General features: G+C 44.6%; 1 protein-coding gene across 2 annotated transcripts in view; it reads left to right on the forward strand.

The window, feature by feature from the left end:
- The window catches only part of KCND3 (potassium voltage-gated channel subfamily D member 3), a 224,069-nt gene extending 215,726 nt beyond the window's left edge, over window positions 1-8,343 (forward strand). Inside the window, exons 4-9 of one of the 2 annotated variants that reach the window (XM_081492696.1) lie at window positions 3,066-3,167; window positions 3,499-3,588; window positions 5,097-5,153; window positions 6,566-6,813; window positions 7,703-7,815; window positions 8,029-8,343. In XM_081492696.1, the coding sequence (XP_081348822.1) occupies window positions 3,066-3,167; window positions 3,499-3,588; window positions 5,097-5,153; window positions 6,566-6,813; window positions 7,703-7,815; window positions 8,029-8,159 (741 nt within the window). In that variant the 3' untranslated portion in view covers window positions 8,160-8,343. Of the gene's footprint in view, window positions 1-3,065; window positions 3,168-3,498; window positions 3,589-5,096; window positions 5,154-6,565; window positions 6,814-7,702 lie in introns of both variants that reach the window. The other variant, XM_081492697.1, reaches the window with a different exon arrangement.
- Window positions 8,344-16,381: the final 8,038 nt, after the last annotated feature.

The raw sequence follows: 16,381 nt of genomic DNA on the forward strand, positions 1-16,381 counted from the left end.
ACTGAGTCCATCACAATGGCTTTTTTAACGTGGATTTCTGGCCAACTGTGTAGAATCATCTTCCTTCCTGGGCCATCACAAGCCTCACTTGAGCAAATACTCAGTGCAAAGCTCTGTGCTAGGTGCTTAAGATAAAAATATGCATAAATCACAGACTCTGGCCCTCAGGAGCTCAAAGTCAAGCCAAAAGTCTCACCAAATTATATGTGTTGGGTAGGGTTCTGTAAATACATTGCAGACCTCTTTATCCTGTGTGGGAAATGATTAAACGATATAGTGCATTTGATATGACAATCTATTGCTTTAATAGAGCCCAGGGTAAGATAAGATTAAAAGAAGTGCCACAGAGGAGAGCAGGAGAATCTTTCATCTCAAGAAAGTAATGAAGACAGAGCCCAGATACAAGAAAGGTCTGGCTCTAAGTGGTGCAATCAAATTATATAAGGCTATAATGAGCTTGACACAATTGGATTTCCATATGCAGCTCTCAACACCCAGCACTCACCCAAAACAATAACAGTACATCCTCAAATGATGGAGGACTTGCGTGAATGCAGACATGGAGCTGAGGGGAGAGCTGGAGCTGGATCTCAGGGAGGAGAACTGTCCTGCAACTTGAATGCATGTTCTTTGCTCAGAGAGAAGAGGAATGAGGGGCTTGCTTACCGCCCTTTCTCTCCCAGCTTCCTCTTTCCTTCTCAATCTAGAGGAGAGTTCTTTCTCAGATTTACAGGCAGATCTTCCAGGCTCAAGTGATGACCTCTTCCCCATATTTAGAAACAAGGGAAGGTCGTTGACTTGTCCCTCCAAGGACATACTGGCCACAGGGGGACTTCCCAGGACATGATAGGTATCATGTGTTCTTTGTGCTTCTGTTGAGAGCCAGAAGCCAATTCCTGGCCTCCTCTTAGTAGATGAGCCAGACCAGCAGGACACTTAGAGGGGATACTTGCCCACGCTGGGGAGAAGGTGACAAGAAATGAAAATTAAGGACTCCTCTGTTCAGAGTCCATGCTGAAGTTAAGTGTGGATTTTCCCAGAGGCAGGAGGAAGGACCCCTCTGGCCTAGAATAGGGCTGTTAGTCCACGTGGGCTCCTCTGCTTCCTGGAGCTGAGTCTAGATCCACAAGAGCCCAAACATGAAGCTGCATGTTTTTAAACCAGCAGGAAGCCCTCTACCCATCCCTTCTCCCTCCCAAAGCCTCTTTCCTATTAGGCCTCACTCTGCGGTTGTGCTGCTGTCATGGTGACACCGATTATGTTTATTGGGAAGGAGAAGAGAAGCCAGCCTGTGCAGCATGTCCGCCTCTCCCACGGCCTCTGCAAGCAGGAGAGATGAGCATGCATGGCTGAGGTCCCATGAAGTCTTCCTGTGGGATACTGCTGCAGGCCTCCCAGGATGGAGCTGGGGAGATTTCAGGTGCCATAGCTAAGGCTGGGGCTTCCCTGGTGGCTCAGACAGTAAAGAATCTGTCTGCAATGGGGGAGACCCAGGTTTGATCCCTGGGTCAGGAAGATCCTTTGGAGAAGGGAATGGCTATCCACTGCAGTATTCTTGCCTGGAGAATTCCATGGACAGAGGAGCCCAGCAGGCTACATACAGTCCATGGGGTCACAAAGAGTCAAACACAACTGAGCAACTAACATAGCTCAAGCCAGGGCAGTGTATGGAAATATGTTCCATCTTCCCCTCTCTCACCCACACTGGGCCCCATGTCACACATACATGCATCTACATTCATTCCCACAGACATGCACAACAAAACAGACATATAGAGACATACCCCAAAGACAGATGTGCAATTGTAAATTCATCTATTGATTTACAACTTGTTAGGCACTGGAGAGATACCAGTGAACAAAACAAAAACTGCTACCTTTGAGGAGTTTGTTTTTTTATTTATTGGGATATAGTTGCTTCACAATGTTGTAACTAGTTTCTGCTGTAGAGTGAAGTGAATCACCCATTTGTATATACATTTCCTCTCCCTTCTGAATGTCCCTTCCATCTAGGTCACCACATTGCATTGAGTAGAGTTTCCCACACTATACCATAAGCTCTTGTGTGCATGCGTGCTAAGTCGCTTCAGTCATGTCTGACTCTTTGCAACCCTATGGACTGTAGCCCACCAGGCTCCTCTGTCCATGGGATTCTCCAGGTGAGAATACTGGAATGGGTTGCCATGCCCTCCTCCAGGGGCTCTCCCCGACCCAGGGGTAGAACATACTATGTTGCGTATATTGGAAGGCGGGTTCTTTCCTACTAGCACCATCTGGGAAGCCCCCACAGGCTCTTACTAGTTATCTATTCCAGGCATAGCAGTGTACACATGTCACTCCTAAATCTCCCAATTCGTCCCACCCCCTTGTTTCCCTGCTTGAGGTCCATACGTTTGTTCTCTACGTCTGTGTCTTTATTTCTGCTTTGCAAATAGGTTTATCTGTACCATTTTTCTAGATTCCACATGTATAGCCAGACCTTGAGGAGCTTTACATTCTGGTGGGGGAGAGAGACAGTAACAAGATAACTATATAAAACATATACTACCTTAGTAATGAATGCTAAGGAAAAAATAGAAAGACGGGGAGGAGTTGAGGGCCACATGTACACACACCCTGATTTTCTCCTAATTAACTGGTATTTGGGCACCTGCTGAATGCAGGGAGAAGCACTGGACCCTAGGGGAGAATCAGGGAGCTCTAACATGTGCTCCTTGCAAGAGCCTGCAGTCTGGAGATGAGAAACACCCTGATGCAATACTGAGTGGATAAAGGTCATGAAATTTGGGGGAAGGAGGGAGGACTTTGATGAGTGATATTTCCCTGGCCAGGATTACACTCAGGCTGAAGAGACGAGTAGAGACCCATAGGCACTCTGACCACACCTCATACCACACAGGGAGACCACAGCCCGCAGTGGAGAAAAAGCAACTGCTTCCCCTCCAACAGATAGCATCTGGGAATCCAGCCTCACTGGGACAGCCCACTGCTGCTGGCTTGACCAAGCTCACTGTGTTTTTGTCTCTTAGTCCCCCTCACTCTTTTATCATCTCTGTCAATCACAGAAGGCCCGCCTCGCCAGGATCCGTGTGGCCAAAACTGGTAGCTCCAATGCCTACCTGCACAGCAAGCGCAACGGACTCCTCAACGAAGCGCTGGAGCTGATGGTAGGTGCCTGGAGGACCTGGGGCCGGGAGGTGGAAGGGAGGACGAACTCGGTTTCTCCTCTTGGGGACACCAGCACTTCCGCCCCAAAGCCCCAAACTTTCCCCCAGTAGCAGCCCCCTCCACATACCTCTTCCATAGGCTTATCATTGCATCCCTAAGCCAGCTTTAGCTTAGGGGCCCCTAGCCAAAGGCTAGCATGTTCTAGGGTAACCCTAAAATTTGGTTCATCCAGATTTTTCTGGCCCCTCCTCCCTTCTGTAGAGAAATGAAGGAGATGGAGAGAAGGCGAGCCACCAGCTTTACACTCAGTCTCTCTTCTTTTCTTCCTAGGCCACCCCAGAAGAGGAGCACATGGGCAAGACAACCTCACTCATCGAGAGCCAGCACCATCACCTGCTGCACTGCCTGGAAAAAACCACTGTGAGTCCCAGCCCAGTGCCACCTCCTTTCTCATCCCTGACCCCTGACCCTTTTCTAAGGTCAGAACTTACAGAGTGTGTGAACTCTGTACCCACATCCTCACCCTGGGCCCAAGTTTCAGAAGTCAAAGTCTGTCCCCTTAGAACAAAAGAGTAGTGATAAGGTCTTTCTATCAACCCTCAGAAGCAAGACCCCAAAGATCGGAGGCCAGCTCTGTCCTGCAGTGGCACAGAGGAGGCCATTCCCCTGGACTTTCCACACAACCCCTCTATCTCTGTCCCCATGGCCCATTTCTTAGTTACTGAGGCCTAAGGGCTGTGTCTATCAGTTTCTCAGTTCTGATGGGCATCACTCTTCAAAAGTAGGGCTGAATTTATAACAGATTGCTACAGGACAGCCGAGAAGAACGTCAACTTCTGTCCCAAACTCGGGCCTAGATGGATGGAATTTGTGGGTCCCTCTTCTCCTTCCACTCCACTTGAAACAGGAGACAGTGAATGAAAGAGGCAGTGCATATAGTTCTGTAGCCAGGGATTTTACCAGTACCACCCCATCTTAGCCACTCTGCGATTCTCAGGGAATTCAGATTCTGAAAGGCTTATTGTTAAAATAGAGTCATGGCTTAGGGTGCCCCAGCTGGAATGTGGAATGACGCTTGTGCCTCACCAGCAGGCTGAAAGGAAGGGCAGTGGGGCCAACCCTGGACCCTTGGCAAAAAGTGTTAGAAATAGTGGGGAGGGAGGAGAAGTCAGGCTGGACAACCAAAGAGGGACAAAGGCAAACTTTCCTGTTCCTTTCTAGGATCTCCCTCCCCCAAAAGCCTATCTCAGGGCTCAGCACACTAAGGAGGGAACTTTCTAATTCTCAATATTCCATATCCCGGCCTCCCAGATGTGGGGGGAACAGATATTAGATGACTCTTAGATGAGACAAAGGAAGACACTGGATGGCAGTTGAACCCAATGAGGACTTCCAAGGTGGGAAGGTACTCTGAAAACCCTAGTTTCCAGGATTTATCAAATATTTCATAGAGTCAAGAACTGTATATGCATATCTAGAATTTTTCTCAAAGATTCAGAGCTTGCCAAAGAAATAGGCCTGGACCCAACTGCCCTTTCCAAGTTGCATGTGCTGGGTGGAATGTGTAAGTTGAAAGGATATGGGTAAAATTTAATATTGGGTTTGAAGGGATGGAATGTTGGCATTGAAGAAATGAGATCTTGGAATCGAGGGATGGAATGCTGGCATTGAAGGGGTGGAATGCTGAATTTGGGGGAAAGAATGTTGGATTGGGGGTGGGGGTGATATTGGGATTAAAAGATGGAATGCTGGGTTTTAGGGGAGGAATGTTGGACTCCAGGGGTGGAATGCTGGGACAAAGGAGGAAGAATGCGGGGAGCAAGGGTGGAATGCTGGGATTGAGAGACTGAATGTCAGAACTGAGCTTGGGAATGCTGGAATGTACAATCAATGGTGTTTTTATCTTCTGTTGGCATGTTGTCCTGTAGGGGTTGTCCTATCTTGTGGATGATCCCCTGTTATCTGTACGAACCTCCACCATCAAGGTATAACTTTTTAAAACTTTGATTGATGTTTCTCTCTCTGATTCCTCTAAGTCTGTGGAGTCTCCTCTTTTTACCCCCTGGTCTGGTTCTCTGCATGCGCTGTTGATTCTTCTGGGGCTTATCCCACCTCTGCTGTCACACCCAGTACCAGCTCAGGCTTCTAATTTTCTTGTGCCTTTCTGATTCCCTTTTTTGACCTCCCCAGGGGCTTGGAGGGGTGGTGGGACATGGCACCAGTGTTGGTATTCTGTGAGTGTCCATGTGCCATGTCTGTCTACACCCCCACCCCCCAACTCCATGGGAACTCCTGGTATTGGCTGTTGGGGCTGGTCTCTCTCTCTCTCTCTGAACTCTGTTCTCATGCTATTTCTCTTCAGGCTTTCTCCTCACTCTAGCAGCCTTAGCCAGACTGTTCATGCCATAGATGTTTAGTTACCTTGGCCAAAGAACCATATTATAGTCATCCTGTGTTGCACTCCACCCTATCCTGATGGCCTCTATAGAGAGTCTGTTAGCATCCCCTCCCCTTGCTGACACTTGACCTAGGGAATCCTGTGCCTTTAGGTGTATTAAAGAGCCATACCCCATAACCAGCTTCCCTGGCAGCTCAGTTGGTAAAGAGTCTGCCTGCAATGCAGGAGATCCAGGTTCCAACCCTGGGTTGGAAAGATCCTCTGGAGAAGGGAATGGCAACCCACTCCAGTATTCTAGCCTGGAGAATCCCATGGACAGAGGAATGTGGCAGGCTACAGTCCATGGGGTCACAAGGAGTCGGACACGACTAAGTGACTTTCACTTCAACCCATAACCAGGTAGGAAAAAAATCAATCATCAAAAGAAATGATAACTCTGACATTGTGACCCCATTGGCCTTCAAGAGCAAAGCTCTCCCAATTCTGTGAATAATTCAATGCCTTTAAAATCTTGGGTCTCATGCTTACCCAGGATTCATAAGGATCTCACCCAGTAAAGCCAGAAAAAAGACAACCTAGCACACCCACTACTCATAGTCAGGGACTCCTTGCCTGCTGCCCCTGGGGGGGATTCTGTCAAAGCCTGCAAAGTCAGGCAAGTCTTTGCTTCTATCTCTGAGGATGCCACAAAATCCCTCCACATCCTCTATATCCCTTCAGCCAAAGCTGTAGATGAAGTACAAGAAACATTGTGATTTCATGACTGCAGTCTCCGCTCAGTCTGATGACCAGGGCTGCCCATGGGAATCTCTTCCTTCCTTCCTTCCTTTGATGCCTATGGAACACCCCCAGGTCCAGAATGCTTCTTGGTGCTCCAGGCAGCTGGGCACCCTCCTCTCAAGGCCCAGAACAGAGCCAGGCAGAGTGTTGGGGCTCATCCCGCCCCCGCCCCCACTTTCTATCTCTGTCTCTTACCTGTTCTCCCTCTGCTTCCCACAGAACCACGAGTTCATAGATGAGCAGATGTTTGAGCAGAACTGCATGGAGAGTTCAATGCAGAACTACCCGTCCACACGGAGTCCTTCGTTGTCCAGCCACCCAGGCCTCACAACCACCTGCTGCTCCCGTCGTAGTAAGAAAACCACACACCTGCCCAATTCCAACTTGCCGGCCACCCGCCTGCGCAGCATGCAAGAGCTCAGCACGATCCACATCCAGGGCAGTGAGCAGCCCTCCCTCACTACCAGGTGGGTGGCTCTGATCCATCGCCATCCATCGCTCACTAAGGCTTTTAGGTACTCCCTGGGCTTCCCTTGTGGCTCAGCTGATAAAAAAATCTGCCTGCAATGCGGGACACCTGGGTTTGATCACTGGGTTGGGACGATCCCCCGGAGAAGGAAAAGGCTACCCACTCCAGTATTCTGACCTGGAGAATTCCATGGACTGTATAGTCTGTGGGGTCGCAAAGAGTCGGACACGACTGAGCGACTTTCACAGAGTGATGCCATCTCCACTTTAGGAGAATCCTGGGGTCCTTAGCCCTCCCTCCCCCATATCTAATGCAAGGGCCTCCCCCACCTTCCTTATCCTTGCAAGTTAGCCCATAAGTCCCTCCTATGCTTTGGAGGATACTATAGCATGTTTAGACCCAATGGAAGGGTAGATATGAGAAATAAATAACAACAAAAATCCAAAAATGACCTACCTGGTGCAGAGAATTGACTGTTTTCTCAAGAAAGTAATTTTCACAATTGTATTAGACATAGCTTATCCCAGGCTGATTTTGCATCACAAAGTGACTCTGTTTATATTTAGGCCACTTTCCACTATCTCCAATGAATTGCAAGGAATTCAGGGGAAGTAAAATCAAGTGCCACAAATGATAGGAAAATAGTACACTGGAGGGGAAAATGTATACTCTGAATTCCAAAGCCCAATATGCATGACTTTTGTAGTTTGGGGTAGTTGAGGAATAATCATCAGAATGGATAATTACAGGCCAAATATCAAAAGCAGAGATGGAGGGACACCCAAACCACCTCCTAGTTACTATAAGCTAGACATGTAGAGGGTCATAGAAGCTTTGGGACACTAGCAAGATGAACCATCATCAACTCACTCTTTTTTTTATCCCAGTCGTTCCAGCCTTAATTTGAAAGCAGATGACGGACTGAGACCAAACTGCAAAACATCCCAGATCACCACAGCCATCATCAGCATCCCCACTCCCCCAGCACTAACCCCAGAAGGTGAAAGTCGGCCACCCCCTGCCAGCCCGGGCCCCAATACGAACATTCCTTCCATAGCCAGCAATGTTGTCAAGGTCTCTGCCTTGTAAAACCACTGGACAGAGGGCCAGTGCAGGTAGTGGGAGTGAAGGGGGCTGGCATGTTGGTGGGTGGCCACTGGGACCACTCCCTCCCCCTTCCCCACTATTCCTGCCTGCCCCGTTGCACCCCTAGCACTGAAACTTGTGCCTGGAAGAGAAGGAGGCAGCGAAGGGGCACGTGAGGTTCACTGCTGCTGGCGTGGACGCAACCCTGAGCTACTGCATCTTGCTGGGGCCAGAGGAAGGGAGGACGGGTGGGGGTAGGGATGGGATGTGGGGGTACAGGCTGTGAGCCAGGACAGGGCCCAGAGGGGGGGAGCCTCAGACCAAATAACAGATGTTTCTGGAGACCCCAGTGAGGAAAATACAAGACCAAGAGCAGCACAGAGGCCGAGTTGTCACATGCAAAACAGGAAGAAAATATAACACTGTGTATTTAAGCACCTTTTTCAAGGCTCTTAATGGATAATATTTATTCATGGGAAAAGGTGGAAAACAAAAACACCAACAGAGTTTTGTGAAATGTTTTTCTCCATGGACCCAATACCTTTGAACCAAAACAATGCATTTTGTGAGGGTTTTTGTTTTTGTTTTTTTCTCTCTCTCCTTTTATAGCAAAAGCTTTTAGGCTAAGAAGTCAGTTACTGCTGAGTTCTCTCTCTGTTCCCCCAGGTAGGTGAGGTCAAATGAGTCTGGGCCTCACTGCCCAGCTGACCTGCACAGAGCTGCCAAGTGACCACACAGCAACTCTCACCCTCTGTCTGTCCCCGTCTGCTTTGTCTCTGTATCTCTCTGCTTCACCCCCTGGGTGTTTTTCTCTGTGTCTAGCCATCTGTCTCGACATGGACCCCGGTGATCCTGAGACATGTTAAAGAAGGCCTTCCCCACTGCCAAGCACCTACAGACTCATGCCCAGGAGTTCTATTTATGTGAATGCAGTGGTGGAAGAGAATAGAACAGAGCAAAAATGGGCATTTAGGGATGTGGGACATCTACCTTAAAGAGCAGAGTGCTTCCCTTGTGGTTGGAACCACCGGTGTTTGAAGTTTGCATTTCTGGGGAAGAAAGGGAATGACCAGATTTATCACATTGGGATCTTGTAAAAGGAAACAGCCAGCACCAGAGAGGCACAGGAAATTCCAGCGTGTGCCAGTGGAGAGAGAACAGAAGAACCCAGGGCTCCCAGCAGCAGCCAGCCCCTATGGCACCTTGCTCTGTACCCTTCTTTCAGGACCCACCATAAAGCCCATCCCGAGCTCTGCCAAAAGGCTCCATGAGCAGTTAACTGTCGAGAAGGCAGTGGTATGGGGACCAAGCTCTGACTTATCTCATACCTGAGGCAACTCCCACAGAGGCTGCGGAAGGTTAAGCCTGTGTGCCTCATGAAGGATTCTCCAGAGTGAAAGCAAGTAAGAGATCATAGATGATTCTTACCTGGTCTGAATGATGCCTTGGGGTCTGAAGAGTCTTCAGGCCAGCTGTCCCTGAAGATAACTGAAATGGGGGAGAAGCCTGATCACCTCCCTGAAAGTGAGGAAGTAATTATTTCCGGAGAACCTAGACACATTTCTGTGCAAGTGGTTTGTAGCCAGGTGGGGCTGGGAACACTATTTCTGGAATCCAATCAATTTTCACTGCTTTTAGCAGAGCAGGTGGGCGTTGGGGTTAGTGACAAAGCCCTTACCACTCTTCCCAACCTCTAGCTAGCCTATTGCAGTCTCTCTAGCCTGGATTCTGAGATACAGGAGTTTCTCAGGAACTCTTTATCCATTCAGCAACTTAGTGATTAGCTGTTTAATCATGGGTCAAGAATTTTTCTGCCCACCACAGGCATCCAGATGAGTTTCACTAGCCGGGAACCTAAAAATTACATTCATTGGCTTCCCTATGACCCCAGCTCTATTGACCCTGCAGAAGGAGAAAGTCAAAGGGTTGTGAGGTGGCACCTAACCAGAAAGTGAGCAGAAGGGCAGAGGAGAGGGAACCTTCTACTTTATGCTGTCCTCATTGGTCACTGACTGTGTCCTTTCTCTGGGTCTGACCTCAAGGATTTCCCCCTAACCTGAGAATAGGGGTGGTTCTGGCCCTCTGAGCTCATGGTAGAAGTAGGCAGAAAGGCTTTACAACTACAGAGGAATTTGTGTGTATACACAAACACACAACAACCTAAAAACACTTGGGAATAAGTACTTCAACCCATTCATGTCATACATATATCTCATTAGGGAAGGCAGAGGACTGGGCTGGACTCCATTTAAATGGCGGGCCAAGGACTAGAAAAGGAACTTTCCTCTTGAAAGAATGGATAATGGAACAAAGTTAGGAAGGTCTAAAGTTTCTAAGTATGTACCATGAGAACTGAATGGGGTAAAGGCTAAAGAGGTAAATAGGAGCATGGTTACATATACATACGAATGAAGTGTGTTTAAGAACAGATCACCACAGGGTTAGAATAATGACTGCTCCAACCTGGGACCTGTTTGGTAGTGTACTGGTGGAGCATATTAGTTGTTCCCGTAAAAATTAATGAAGAAATTTTAAAAGTCATGTCCCAAATAATTTCCTGTTGTTTTTCGACCCTAATGAACTAAATGTTTTGTATTCCTTAAATTTCATTTCCAAATCTCACATTATACCAGGTCCTAAACGACCATTAGACTAACCCCTTCAGCTCCATCCCTCAATGTAGCCTTAGCCAAAGATGAGAAATCCACTTCACTCAAGAAAATGGCTTGTCTACACAATGGAATACAGCCAGAAGGGCCAATACTGCTAAAGGGTATTTGTAAGTAAACAAAAAGGCCAAATATGCCAGTTTAATGTCTAACTCAATGGCCAGTGACTGAAGAAATGGGATATTATCAGGGTTTCCAGGGGAAATGGCTTTCTGGGGAAATGACTTGAGCTTTAATAGTTTGTTCATGAACCACTTCAGCATAAGAAAAGATTCACAAAACTACCCATTCAATCCTACTCAACATTAGGGAGGGTTAAAAACAAACCAATAGGCTACATTCAAATGAATGGAAACAGAAAACACAGAATTAAGAGTATATCAAACTAGAAGAAATTAGAGACTATCTAAGCCATTTTACAGTATAGGCTGATACCCAGAGAAATTAAGTGACCTGCTCAAGGTCATGAGGTCATTTAATGACAGGGCTGGGATCAGAACCCAAGTCCCTTGAATATTAGTCTAATGCTTTTTCCATTACACGCATTGCCTCTCAGCAACGATGCTCAAAGAAGACCCATCAGAGATTACTTGCTATAACTAGAGACACAATCATGTGTGAATGCCAATTATTACCTGGACACAAGCCCTTTGAAACCACCTGACTGTACCAGTATAAACCATACCTTGGAAACCACCATCCACTTGATAGAATCAGCTAAGGACTATCAATTCTGTCCAAAGCAGGTGAGTAAGTATACAGTCAGGTTTTTTCAGCCCAATGCTGTCTTTCCAATGCCCTCAATGAAGAGAGGGCTAGAACATTTTAAAGCATACTTTATATAGTCTTAATCCTTTCTACAACCTCTTGTGGTAGTTGGTCAAGAACTAAATCTTTAATTCACAGAGGGGAAAACAGGCAGAAAGAAGCTGAGTAACATTCAAATTCACATGGGAAGTTAGTGGCAGAACTAAGATCGCAATCCAGAGCTTAGGCATCTTGCCCTGGGATTTTTCCCTTGACATCATGTTGTATTACTCTGAGGCTTGCTTATATTTTTAATACTTGGATTTTCAGAGCCATCCTGAGCCAGGACTTTCAGAAGCACACTCTGTACTATTCCTCCTTCATCCCTTCCTTTCATTACCAGTGTCAAGCTCAAGACTAATTGCATAGAATCCTGTTCAAAAGACTAGATATTCTCAATGATAGTTGAACACGTGAATCTACAATCATACAGGAGGATAAAGTCAGCAAGTAGAAAAGTGAAAGCAAGAAAAATAAAAAATTTGAACAGAAATTAAAATGGCCAGTTAATGCTGATTCACAATTAACAAGCATCAATTTATGGATATGCTTGAGGACCTGACCCAGTTTTCAAATGATGATTCTTGAAGTTTAGGATTATGTCACTTTTTAGAATTGATCTAAACCTAGATGTTTAGGCTATTAATGAATTCTAGTGATCCAGGCTCCCTCACTTCAATTACCAGGGAACTACAAGGCATAAACATCCTAACGCTGTTAATCTAAGGCAATATTAGTTTCCCTTCTCACCTAGTTGGCATGGTAACCATAACAAGAACCCAAAAGACTATTTTCCCTTTCTGATTTCCTTATGAAATCTCAGCAAAGCTTTAAAATGAGTGAAGGAAAAATGTTATGACCTGTCACCCTTGGAGCCCAAAGAGCATCATGATGAGCATCATTAGAACTAAGAGAAAGTGGATCAGAAAAAGAAACAGCTTTAAAGGGGTTCCTTTTGAGTCTTGTTTTCAATTCAGAATGTTCTATGTTTTTCTCATCAAGTGTGGGTATGAATTTCTCTTAGCAGGTTTCTCAGCTACACTGGATGATGTCACACTAACCAGTGTAGGGTACTGACCCAAGTCCTGGGGGGCTCCTTGGACCTATAGACTATTTTACAAACCTGGGTGGTGGGAGGGATGGTATATTTTTGATAATCAGACATTCCAATGTAATGTTTTCCTTAGAGGTCACCCTCCCCCATTAATGTTATCGTGAAAAACATCAAGTGTGTTCTTTTCTATTTTCATATAATAAATGGGCTTTGCTTACCAACATCACAATGGCAAAGAAGAAATACTGTACAAAACTGCAGAAAGATAAACATGTGAAATCTTTCTATGGAAACAAACAAAAAAACCCCAACTCTTGAGTTTCCTGTTGTCTTCTTTTGAAACTGTAGTGCATATGTTAAAATGTATATCATTTACAGTATTGAGTCATGTGCCACTGCTGTACCTGATGTATCCAATCTGGATTAAACAATGTGCCACAAAATGATTATGACTGTTTAATATCTGTATTCTCCTGCTATACATTAGAAAATAAGGGTAATTTGAACAGAGACTTTCTCCCTCTCCAGAAAAAAGTCACAGAATCTCAGAAGGGTGCTTAAGCTCTAGCCTCATCTTCCCTTCCCCATCCTCCCTCAATGCGATCAACTCCTTTATGACATCCGAGACGGTTCTTGCCTGCTTGTATACTTTAGTCATGGATGTTCACTAACAGGGAAAGCATTTGATTGCATTTGTCAACAGCTCTATTTTGAGATTCAGCCCTGCATTAATGAAAGAAAATAGGCTTTTATGTATCCGTATTTGTTCTGCTGAGAATACACTGAATATCTACCATCTAAACCAACATCTCAAACTAAAAGGAAAATTCAAAATTAAATGCTATATAGAGTATAGCAAAAAGCTCGGATATTAGAGGACAGAGCACATGTTCAGGTTCTACCATTTATATGACTTCATATCAGTTTTTGTGTGTGTGTACATGGTCATACCCCGCGGCTTGCGGATTCTTAGTTCCCTGACCAGGGATTGAACCCTTGTTCCTTGCAGTGGAAGCACGGTTGTCTTTAACCACTGGACTGCCAGGGAAGCTCCCAGTTCTCTTCTCTCTTGGCTTCAGTTTGTTTCCTCATCTTAAAAATGAGGGGATTGGATTAGATGTCTTGAAGATCTGTTCTTAGTAATTCTGGTTTAGGTAGTGAGAGCAACTGGCATTTTCACATTTCACCATAATGTGGCAAGAACAATGGGAGTTCTTTTGATTTCCCCACAACAGCCATCGATGAAAATTGTAGGTTAAAGCAAATGTAAGAAATGCAAGGTTAAAGCAAATGTGTGATGCCAGAAGGCCCTGAGTTGGCTGTGAACTTCATTTCTATCATTAATGTTCATAGCTTTATCATCCACTAGGTGTCACTACAGATCCACAGTTCAAATAATCTGGAGAAAAGTAATGAAATCAAATGCATGGTGAGCAATATGTGCTTTTTCATGAAAAATGGTAACTGGGGTATACATACTTGTTCACAGAGACACAAAACAATAAACATATTCTGTCAAAATGAGAGAACAACCTGGTAATGGAGTTCCAATGTCAGTTACGACTATCAAAAATATAATTTTATTTTTTAAGATTAAGATACGGTTATTTATATTTGACGGAGGGAAAAAAAAAACCTAAGACTTCAAACTACTCTCTTGATTCATATGAGTTGATCCATTAAGTATCATAATTTCTGTTCAATTATTTTTAGTGTTCAAGGGCTCTTACCTTTAAACCATTGTTTTAAGGTTAGTGATCATGTTAGTAGCTTAGTCATGTCCAACTTTTCATGACCCCATGTACTATAGCCCACTAGCCTCCTATGTCCATGGAATTCTCAAAGCAAGAATACTAGAGTGGGTTGCCATTCCCTTCTCCAGGGGATCTTCCCAACCCAGGGATCAAACCCAGGTCTCCCACATTGCAGGGAGTCTTTATGGCCTGAGCAACCAAGGAAGCCCCTTTTAAGGTTAGGTTAGGTTTAAAAGGTTAGCAATTATTATTGCAATATTTACACTACTTTTAAAGATTACTTTTAATTACCCAAAGTTAATTGTATTCTTTAAGTCAGAATTATCCAAAGCAACAGCTTTCCCAAACATTTCTCTACATGTTAATGCTGCTAGCCTAATTTAAGTCTAACTTGAACAGCTATATAAACGCATTGACTTAATATTCTAGAAGTCAGACATTAAACCAAATCATAGTAGTCCTCATTTATGTAAATGTATAAAGGCTCTCTATACTCATAAAAAGATTCTTTTTCTCTAGAAATTATCTTATTAGTCATGTATCAGTTAAATCTTAGAGCTGGAAGGGACCCTAAAAATCTTTTGATCTAACTGCCTCCTTCTACTGGTGAGACTATTGGCCTTTGAGAGGTTAAATGACTAGTACAAGGTAAAAAAGTAGGTAGTAGAGAGTCAGTTAAGACAAACACTCCTTCCACTATACCACAAAACATTCTCAAGTAAATCTGCCTAAAACCTACCTACAATTCCTAACAGATTAGGGAGATATGCACCTAGACTCGGAGAAGGCAGTGGCACCCCACTCCAGTACTCTTGCCTGGAAAATCCCATGGACAGAGAAGCCTGGTAGGCCGCAGTCCACGGGGTCACTAGGAGTCAGACACGACTGAGCAACTTCACTTTCACTTTTCACTTTCATGCATTGGAGAAGGAAATGGCAACCCACTCCAGTGTTCTTGCCTGGAGAATCTCAAGGACGGGGGAGCCTGGTAGGCTGTCGTCTATGGGGTCGCACCAAGTCAATCACAACTGAAGCGACTTAGCAGCAGCAGCAGCAGCACCTAGACTGACAATTTCAGCAGATTCCTTCCACAGCCAGCACAATAACTACACCCCTTATTTGGGAAGGTAACTGCTGAAATGTTCCAAGGAAAATGCTTATGAAAAATGAAATTAGCATTTTCATGTGTTATGGTATATGCTTACCTCCAGCTTCTTTTCCTATTTAAAAAAAAGCAAACACAAAAAAGACAACCCTAAAAGAGAATCCAATTAATTTCAAGACTAATGGGTACCCTAATCTCTAATTAAGATACAGAAGTTTCCTAATTAAAATCCCCTAGCAATGACAAACTGTGAACTTGGCTGTATTGTGGGGGAAAAGGGTATAAAAAAAAAAAAGAGCTAAGCTCAATTATGTAACAATGACAGGATCTTAAATGTGTAATTAAAGTCATCTTAATGACATGCTGGACCTAATTATGGACTTGCTATTTACAATGTTAATTCACTCTAACTTGGTAATACATGTACAGTACTGGTATGTATAAGTAAAGCCTATCACTGCCCAACCCAGATGACAGGAATCTAAGTTAAACCATTAGGGCTGTTATGTGAGTGTTGGACAGTTAATGACAATAGCTGTAGATGTTTGCCGACAGCCCTGGGGGAAAATGTTTATACTGCCTAGACAAGTATGTATACAGGAAAGGAGAGCTTTCCTTTTAAAAAGGAAATACGTATCTCTATTCATAGGTGGTTCTCTCACCACAAAAATCCCTTTCACAGAAAGGATTGGGAACCAAACACAAATTCATAAAAGGAATGCTATAAAGAAATTAAAGAATATGTAACTTCCAATTACATTTTTCCAAATCATAATTTATAGACACAGAATTTCAGACAAATGCTAGAAACTTCCCTTAGCCTACTAACTAGCAGAGTAGGGCAGCTATCAATCTCCGTCCCAGAGATGGGCTTCAAAAGGTCTATGAACCCTTTGAAAAAAAATTCTTGTTTATAGAATGAGAAATTTTCTGGGACAAATCTATAGCTTTCATCAGATTCATAAAAGGATCCAAAAATCAACAAAGATGAAGAGCTGCTCCTTTTCCTGAGAAACAAAAGACAGCCACTGATCCTTAGCTATTTAATGCATATCAAAAACACAGACAGCTTCCATAATCTTAGAAACAAG

This window comes from Giraffa tippelskirchi, chromosome 5 (assembly GCF_054371585.1).
Source record: "Giraffa tippelskirchi isolate mGirTip1 chromosome 5, T2T-mGirTip1v1.2.pri, whole genome shotgun sequence".
NCBI classification, from domain to species: Eukaryota; Metazoa; Chordata; class Mammalia; order Artiodactyla; family Giraffidae; genus Giraffa; species Giraffa tippelskirchi.